At 40.8% G+C, this 9,292-nt stretch overlaps 4 protein-coding genes across 4 annotated transcripts; all 4 read right to left on the bottom strand.

Moving 5' to 3' along the window:
- Positions 1-1,235: 1,235 nt before the first annotated feature.
- Positions 1,236-2,006, bottom strand: BCR41DRAFT_392743 (hypothetical protein; the record flags this gene model as incomplete). The annotated part of the gene is made up of 1 exon (XM_022028494.1): positions 1,236-2,006. The coding sequence occupies one exon, from the start codon at positions 2,004-2,006 to the stop codon at positions 1,236-1,238; it is 771 nt and encodes a 256-aa protein (XP_021885144.1).
- A 1,498-nt stretch (positions 2,007-3,504) lies between these two features.
- BCR41DRAFT_392742 (hypothetical protein) lies at positions 3,505-3,990 on the bottom strand (the record flags this gene model as incomplete). Its single annotated transcript, XM_022028493.1, has 1 exon — positions 3,505-3,990. One exon carries the CDS (start codon positions 3,988-3,990, stop codon positions 3,505-3,507), a length of 486 nt encoding a protein of 161 aa, XP_021885143.1.
- A 1,105-nt stretch (positions 3,991-5,095) lies between these two features.
- BCR41DRAFT_392741 (hypothetical protein) lies at positions 5,096-6,405 on the bottom strand (the record flags this gene model as incomplete). The annotated part of the gene is made up of 2 exons (XM_022028492.1): positions 5,096-5,331; positions 5,760-6,405. The coding sequence occupies 2 exons, from the start codon at positions 6,403-6,405 to the stop codon at positions 5,096-5,098; spliced, it is 882 nt and encodes a 293-aa protein (XP_021885142.1).
- Positions 6,406-7,843: 1,438 nt separating this feature from the next.
- Positions 7,844-8,722, bottom strand: BCR41DRAFT_346747 (hypothetical protein). The gene has a single exon (XM_022022954.1). The coding sequence runs from the start codon at positions 8,669-8,671 to the stop codon at positions 7,901-7,903; it is 771 nt and encodes a 256-aa protein (XP_021885141.1). The 5' UTR covers positions 8,672-8,722; the 3' UTR covers positions 7,844-7,900.
- Between the last annotated feature and the right edge of the window lie 570 nt (positions 8,723-9,292).

Below are 9,292 nucleotides of genomic sequence, written 5' to 3'. Positions count from 1 at the left end.
ACCTCCTTTTCCTTTTCATCTCCATGTTCCTGTGCTTCCAAAGCCTTGCCATTTTTTCTGATGACTGACGCAATGGGTTCAATCAGCATGATCCGGCGGGGTCTCGTTGTTCAGTGTCCACTCAAAAGCCTCAGTATCCGGTGTGATTTTTATATTTTTAAAAAAAAAGAAGGTATGAAAGGACTTTAGGAAAAGCCTATGATAGGATTGTGGAAATATCGTAAAAAAAAAAAAGGGGGAGGGGAAAGGACATGCCATGGGCTTTATATTCCAGCTGGGGGGTGTGCAAACAAGGTGGGAAATTGTGCTGAGCCAAGCTGTCATTACCATCTAATCTGCCAAATTGACAGCAATGGTATATGCGGAACAAACTGATCGTCGGATCGTAATATATCTCTACTCTCAATTGTTTCAAAAAAAAAAAGTTTACATCCTTTTCTCTCTGAAAACTAATTGCTTTTTCTCGATCGTGTCATGGGTAAAGCCCATGAATCCTGTTAGCCTTTTTGCTCTTTCTAACTATTGCCTTCATGACGTTTTGTTTCCCAGTAATATTCAGTGCTATCTCAAAATATTGGATCATCAATTCGATTGCTGAAAGCTTCCTCGAGGTTGATGAGGCATCTTAGGCACCCACCCTCTCTTACTGCCTCAAAAACAAGCAAGGCTTTAAAAATAGTTCTGCTTTCAATAATCACGGCTCATCAAGCGTTTGACTCGACAGCGTTCATATACAGTCATTGCAACTTACCAAAGCACAAGGAAATATCGAGCTTTCATTTGCATGACTATGACTAATACCAATTTATCTTGTATAGACAGGTCTATCATTATAGTCCTCATCTTATACCACCATTACCAGGATTGCTACTGCTCCATCAACGCTCTTTCGGTTATGGCCATTTATATGATTATTACCCATTGACCATTAACACTCTCGAGTACATTGTCCTCCTATACGGCAGTCTTCCATTACTTTTGCATCAAAGGCCATACGGACCACAATTGCATGTGCCTTGGTGAACATGATGCCTATAAGCTACTCAATCTCGTTGGTTCTTAGCTTAAAAAGGAAATGAGAAAAAAAAATGAGGGGGTTGAGGGACTTTTAACAGATGGAGCCATTGATTGTTTATTCAAAGACGGTTCACAGACACGTGGTGTCAAACTCTTTTCTATTAGTATTATAGTCAGTAGAACATACCATACCGTAAGAATACCCTATTTTATATTCATTAAAACAGGTCATCGGCTTGATCCAAGAAGCTCGCTAGTTGGCTTGGCTCTGTTTGCTCTGCCAGCCAATAGGACGCTTGACTAGTGTAAGCGTCCCATGGGTTGTCATCTTCCCCCGCGATGGATTTAAAGTACCTTATCACGACAGCTGTTGCAGCAACTGTGGCTGAGAGCGATTTAGTATCTTGGATTTCCATCGTAGCTGCGACCGCCGTAGGGATAAGACCCATACACGAGAATAGCTCATCCTTCCACGGCCAAGACCCTTCAGGTCCCTGCATTGACAAGACAGACTCGCTTCCACCTTGGTAAACCCGAGAGGTATCATTGGCTTCCTGAGCATTATTCACACCTATGGTTCTGACGTCATGGCTGTTATTATGACCGTTGTCAGGTTGCGGGTAGATGTGCTGCTGCGATATCGCATTACCTTTTGGAGTATTGCCCATAAGTGTGCCCCCCTTCCCTACTTGAGGGCGATAAACATCAGTGTCTCTAGGACTAATGTATACTTTCACTCCTTGAGTGCTGTGGTTGCTGTGGTTGCTGTGGTTGCTGTGGTTGCTGTGGTTGCTGTGGTCAAACTGAGAACTGAGATGTTGCCTCAATATCACATCATCTTCTTTAATACTGTTATTATTTTTAATACTCGAGCCAGGTAGCCTTCGCACGATCTTTTTCGCGTCGGTGTTGCTTATATCCGAGGCACCCGTCTTTGGTATGGGCCGGCTAAAATTCGGATTTCCTCTCAGCCTACTTTTCCGTGTCATGAAGGGATAACTGGTTTGATTTTTTTTTTTTTTTTTTTTGAAGAGTAGGAAATTAAATAGATGACCAGCTAGTATATGTGTGTACAATAATCGATCGGTATTTGCCTGGGGGACGAAATGACAAAAAGAGCAGAATGAAGAGAAGAGAAGAGTAAACGGAAACAGAGAGTTCAGGGCCGTGATTTTCTTTCCCCCCTTTTTTTTTTTTTTTTTTTTTTTGCTTACTCAACGGCTGGTATACTATAGATGGTCTAGATTCCATCAGACGCAAATAGTCAGGGCATTAGCTGCAGCCCTCAGCTGTTTGCATTGGCTACAGCCCTTAGTTGTTTGCATTGACAAGTTGATGGATCGAATTAGGCACAAATCATTATTGTCGCATATAGCCGTATAGCTCCTTTTTTCTTTTTGATCAAATGGGTCCAAAAAAAAAAAAAAAAAAAAAAAAAAAACAGATCGAGGTGGGAAATAAAGTCATAAAGATGGCAACATGAAAGGAAGGACGGAACGTATTTTGTGCCAATGTTTAAACACAGGAATAAAAATGTATTTATCGTTCACACGATCCGCTTAACAACTTTATGGAAGAACTTGTTAATCATTTTAAACATGCGGCATTTCTCTCTTCAAATAAATTCACTTTCTTCCAAGTTTATACTTTCTTGACTCTATATCCTCGCCTGATTTTTGATCACTTACTCGAATGTCTCTCTGACTGGCTCACTCTGGTCATGATATAAACACATAGTGATACTAACAAGGGTTCTGGGATGGGTTCTTGCTTTGTGTGCACGTGGGGAAAGCAGACGCACGTTCCTTTAAAATCGGAAAAAAATTCGTCGTCAATAAAAGAATACACCGGCTTGGCTCAAGAGGTCCGCAAGCTGATTTGACTGTGTTTACCCTCTTAGCCAGCGGGATGCACTTTACTAAAAGCATTCTGGTTGCCATCTCCCTTCATACTATATTCAGCTTACCCTACCGCTACTGCAGTTGCTTCAATCATTTCCGAGAGTGATTTTCTATCTTGGACTTCGATTGTAGCTGCAACTCTCGAAGGAATGAGGTCCATACACGCCAGTAGTTCATCTTTCCATAAATAAGGCCTCACAAGCGTCTGCATTAATAGTAGGGCTAACATACTTTCATCAAACTGGCCAATGTGCTGTCGCAACATCGAACGCACTGTCTTCTTTAACTCTGTTTGCATTAGCCACGGCTGACTGAGATATTTCTTTGTATTTGATTGTCGAGTCTTACTCGAGTAGAGAAATGTGGCCGTATAGCAACACCAATAATATTTCAATCCATCCTACATCATCTGAAGTTCCTGTGTTTACCGGAGCTCTATTGATAGCTGCGTTTCGACGGCTATTCTGTGCCGCCATATTTTGGCTGCTGTCATAACTGGAGCCAAATCGGGGGCTCAGGTATTGTTGCAATGTCGGGCTTTTTTTCCCTCACACTGTCACGAAAAAAGACATCGTTTATTTCTTTCTTAAGCAATTAGCTCCTCAGCTTGGCTCAAAAGTTCTGCTAGTCTAACTTGCCCTACTTGTCTATCTATCCAAGCTCTCGCCTTTTCGACTTCCAACTTCCAAACATCCATGTCTGCCTTCAAATATATATTAAAATACTTTATAGTCAATGCAGTTGCTGCAAGTGTTCCTGACAACGACTTTGTGTCCTGAACCTCCATCGTTTGTGCTACGATGTCACAGATGAGACCAAGGGACGAGAGTAATTCGTCTTCCCATAGCCAAGACCCTTCAAATGTTTGCATCGACAACAACGTTTTGATCTGCTCAGTACTGTCACCTTGAATACTGGTATGCTGTTGGAGTACCACGGTGTGTTCCATGATATTGCTCATTCTGAATATTTCTGCCATCGGCACTTCCGAATGTTCAACATTTCGGACTTTTTGGTCTTTTTCGGTAACCGACTCAACACAAAGTGTTTGATCTCCAGTTGTTGCCTTCATTTTTTTTTTTTTTTTTTTTTTTTTTTTTTGAAAGATGAGATAAAACAAGAAAGTAGTAATCTTGGGTGATGGCGCGCAATAAAAACATATTTAAATAACAAATTGAAAATGACGCTAGAGCGTTTTTTGAGACATCAATACCAATAGAAGCACAGGCCTTTTGGTCAAGGAAAATGCATTGCCACATGGCACCAAATAGTTTTTTTTAGCTACCGCTATTAGCAAACCTAACAATTGCCAAAAAGGTCATTCAGACCTTCTCGGTCGATAAACTTTTAATTCCTATCATTGAAAAAGGTCACCAGCTTGATTCAAGAGCCTCACAAGTTGACTTGGCTCCATTTGCCCTGCCAACCAATATAACATTCGACTTGCGTAGAAGCTCCGAGAATTGCCGTCCTCCTCTGCAATAGATCCAGAGTATCTTATCACTACTACGGTCGCAGCAACTGTCGTCGAGAGTGATTTTGTGTCTTGGACCTCTATTGTAGCTGCAACTATCGTAAGAACGAGACCCATACACGAGAATAGTTCATCTTTCCATAGTTAAGAGCCTTCTCTTCATATGTTTGCATTAATAATAATACTGGCGCGCTTCCGCCCTGATAAACTTGAAGGATGACATGCTGCCGCAATATTCGAGTTCGTAACCACCGTTTGGGGCAGGCACTGAGTTGGATAATTTCATGCTATTACACTTTGAGCTTTGTAATGGTGGTTATTAAAATGTTAATTGATGCGGTCGCTGCTATTGGCGCTGAGAAACCTGTGACCTTATGAATTTGCTCATCCCATTTACATATTTATTTCTACTAAAGGAAGAAAAAAAATGAAAAGTAAAAGTGTTGAATAGCAATAATAAAGAGATGAAAAGCCGATACCCTAAAGTGCGCGTTCTCGATAAATATCAAAATGATCTGAGGTAAGAATGCAGATAAAACACGTCCTCTTGCTTAAATAACCGCAGAATCATCCTGTTTTACTTTGTAACATGGGTCTTTCATTTTTATTGGACATCCTTATCATTGCATGTTGCTTTTGTTTATTATTTATTACTAATTATTAATTATTTATTATTGCTGACCTCTTTTCCCTTATCCCATCGTTAAACCAGGTCACCGGCTTGGTCCAAGAGACTTGCAAGTTGGCTTGGCTTTGTTTGTCCTGCCAACCAGCTGGACGCTCGACTCGTGTAAACGTCCCATGGGCCGCCATCTTTCCTCGGAATAGATTTAGAGCGCCTTATTGCTACCGTAGCAACCGTCACCGAGATCGATTCAGTATCTTGGTCACTATTGTAGCTGTAACTACCGTAGAGATGAGATCCATAAAGAATGAGGCCTGAATTAGGCAATTACATATCATTATATTTCAAATGCTGTAACGGTGGTTGTTAAAATGTGGACTGCTGTGCTGCCATAATTTAGCGTTGTTCCCGCGAATACTGTTCGAGTCTATGGTGATTCATTGGAGTGCGTGATTGCGCTGAGAACCTGTCAACAACTTAAGCTATACTTTTTGTGAGTTGAATTGTTGATCCTCATTTTTTTTTTTTTCTTTTTTTTGGAAAGGTAAGAGTACATATATATAAAAAAGGTGTCAGTTCGAAGGAGTGTATAGCGACGACTAGAAGAATGTGGAAAGATGATAGCCTAAGGAACTATAGCTACACTCTTTTTTGGTGCTAATTATCACAGGTGATGAGATCTCCTTTGGCAATCAATAAACATTTTATTTTATATTTCATGTTTAATATCGTCAAAACAGACCATCAGCTTGGTCCAAAAGACTTGCAAATTGGCTTGGTTCTATTTGTCCTGCCAACCAGCTGGATGCTCGGCTCGTGCAATCTTCCCATGAGAAGCCATCCTTCCCTTCAATAGATTTAAAGTATCTTATCACCACAATGGTCGCCGCAACTGTCGCCGAGAGTGACTTTGTGTCTTGGACCTCCATTGTAGCCGCTGCTATTGTAGGAATGAGACCCATATACAAGAACACCTCATCTTTCCATGGCCAAAACCCTTCAGATGTCTGCGCTGACCACAAGTCTAGCGTGTTTCCACTGTCCCAATCTTGAGTAATGACATGCTGTCGCAATACCGCATTGTCTTCTTGAACACTGTTCAAATTCGGAAGAAACACTTTGTGGTGTTCAGGGGCGAGCTTCAGTGCCATTACTACATCCTCTGGCAATTCTAACTCTGATGATTCTAGATCCCTTGGCGACACTGTGTTTTCTCTTTCGACACTGTCTTCCTTCATGCTGGATATTTGTTGCTCCATAACATCTGAGTCCCAAGAATCATTCAATTCCGCTTCTTGGTCACTGTAGCAATCGGAGTTGCTATCATCGGGGGCGAGAAGCCTGTCGGCGGCTTTAGTTATGTTTGCTTCTTGTGGGGTAGTTTCCATTTTGTATTTTTATTTTGTATTTTTTGGAGATAGAAAAGATAAATGGAGACATTAAAGGAAAAATGGATAAAGAAAGAAATGAAAAAGGGGATGATATACATAAATTCTTTTTTGTTTATATTCTAGATTAGGTCAATGCTTAAATTATGGCGAAGCAATATCCAAGATTGTTTTTAGTCCCCCAGAATGCAAGTTGATTAACAATTTTCCAGGGGCTTCTCAATTCTGGAGATTGTAGATTGTAGATTGTCGAAAATGTGATACGAATAGCACAGCCAAATACAATTTTTGAATACAATTAAGGTTTTTCTCATCTTCGAATTTCTTTTTTCTTTTCCCCCGCTCCCACGCCCCATTCCACTACAACAATGTGCTCCCACTGTTATTCTCACTTCTTCATTGAAACCCGCCTCAATCGAATGAAAAGCAACACCTCCTGTTGAATTGCGAGGGAGAGTGCCGAGATACATTGCAATCTGACATCCTTTCTCCAAAGAAAAAACTCGAGGCTATTGAGAAATATAATCAACCCCATGATAAAATAAGAAACAGTTGATATTTTAGATCACGTCTCCCTATCTCATTTTCAATCGACATTCGTGATAGAGTGCTCGGCCAATACACGTCCAACCACTTTGACATTTTGCATGTCTCTCGGGTCCAATTCGACCTTTTGTTGGAGCTCGTCCAGGGAAGCAACTACCTTACAAATTGCAAAGTGCTTGCAGATATGATTTTTAAAGCTCCTTGGCTCTTCTGGCGTGTCAATTGCTATGGTGGTACTGCTTTCCAGTGTTGGCCGCGGTAGTTTCCATAACTATACATCGAGGGGTGTCAAAGCCATTGCATGCAGAGTTAGCATCTCGGTTTGTCGTCTGACCCAATTCCGAGCAGAAGGAAGTGATACGCCGCTATTCCAGAGAGGAAAAAGGCTTTCCGAAGATGCTCGGCGGAATGGACGGCGTTCTTTTCCCTGTTTTTCGTGCGCCAAGCTATGATACCAAGACATGGATAACAAGGAAATATAACTTTACCATGAGTGCATTTCTAATGAAATAAAATTTTGTAATGGAAATGGAAAGCTTGCATATTGAGGTGTAAAAACAACAATAACAGATTAAGGAAAAAAAAAAAAAAAAAAAAAAAAATAGCCCGAACGGCGTGTACTTGATAGAGATCAACCAACTGTGGTAGTCTAGTCAGGCAGAGAGATGAAAAGAGGGCAGAGAATATTCGTAACCAACGCTTCCACTTAGAAAAATACGGTTCTTTGCTCTTTGGGGATATACATATATCAACCAATTCATTTGCTTTCTTCATAATGTTAAACCGAGTACAATACCAAGCGCGTATCTGACAACAACAAAAGAACGCATAGCTACAATGCGCTGTCTAACTCTTTGCTCTTTTCTGTAGTCAATATTGAGAAGATCATTGAGCCAGGAAGTATGGGATTGCCTGCTTGCTTTGACCATTTTATTTTATTATACAATCTTTAAAACAGATCACCAGCTTGGTTCAAGAGGCCTGCAAGTTGGCTTGGCTCTGTTTGTTCTGCCAACCAGCTGGACGCTCGACTCGTGTAAGCGTCCCATAGATTGCCATCTTCTCCTGTGAAATATTCAGAGTATCTTATCACTACTACGGTTGCAGCAACTATCGCCGAGAGTGATTCTGTATCTTGGACCTCCATTGTAGCTGCAACCATCGTAGGGATGAGACCCATACACGAGAACAGTTCTTCTTTCCATGGCCAAGACCCTTCAGAGGTCTGCATTGACAGCAAGTCTAACGTGCCTCTTTCTTGACAAATTTCAATGACACACCGTCGTAATATCTTAGTCCCTTCCTGGATACTGTTCATAGACTTAATTATCGGTTTAGTTTCTTCGTATTGGATCTGGTCCATTGGCAATACCGATTTGCCTTCTCTGGCGTTGTCGTTCTTCATGCTGAGTGTTTGCGGTCCCATGAGGCCTGAACCCCAAGAAGTATTTCGTTCTGCTGTTTTTTGGTCATTATGGTTATTGGGGTCGCTTTCGCCAGTCCCAAGAATGTTGTTCATATTTGTGGTCTCCTCATCTACTTGAGGGTCGAAGACATTAGAGTCCCAAGGATTGTCGTGTCCTTCCGAAGCTTGACTGCTGAGTTTGATTTGAGAACTGAGAAATCTCTTCAGTATTACACTAACTCTTACGGTGGTCCCATTCTCTATATACGCCAGTGTTTCCTTTATTTCTCGTACTTCTTGTGAGTGTGTCTCCATTTTTTTTAGACTTGAAGGGACAGGAATAATAAGCGGAGATATGTAGATATGAAGACCAGGAAAAAAATAAACAAAGAAAGGAAAGAAATGAAGGAGGGCTTATGAAATACCTCTTTTATAAATGAAAATTCTATCAGATCATGGCAGCTGTTGCTGTTGACTGTTTCGATTAAACATTGGTCCTTGCCAAGAGACATATTTTAATATTTACATGCACAATAGACGGTGAGAACCATTGTCTCTGAAAAAGGAAAAAGGAAAAAAAAAAAAAAAAAAAAGAAAATATTACTTTATGAGACGAGGCTCTCATTCTAATCTTGTCCACTGTTTGCAAATGTTATTAATTGATCCCCTGCCTCTTTTCCTTTATTGGCTTCATCTCCTTCGATTTCTTTCCTTCTCTTTTCCTTCCAAAGCTTATGTAGTGTTGACAAGATAGATGGGCCTGTAGTTTTGGACTAAACAGCAGAGGGTGGCAGGACGAGATGGAAAATAAACAGAATAGGGTGAGCTGCGCCTTGGAAAAAAAGATTAGAGCATTTGATTGGATGGTAGAGTTGAAGAGATACTTTTGATTTTGTGAAGGGGAATTAAATTAATGTGAAACATGCTGCGCTGCAG

Source organism: Lobosporangium transversale (assembly GCF_002105155.1).
Source record: "Lobosporangium transversale strain NRRL 3116 chromosome Unknown BCR41scaffold_4, whole genome shotgun sequence".
Lineage (NCBI taxonomy): Eukaryota > Fungi > Mortierellomycota > Mortierellomycetes > Mortierellales > Mortierellaceae > Lobosporangium > Lobosporangium transversale.
Note: the sequence above shows the minus strand (reverse complement) of the source record. Positions and strands in the feature narration are given on the sequence as shown.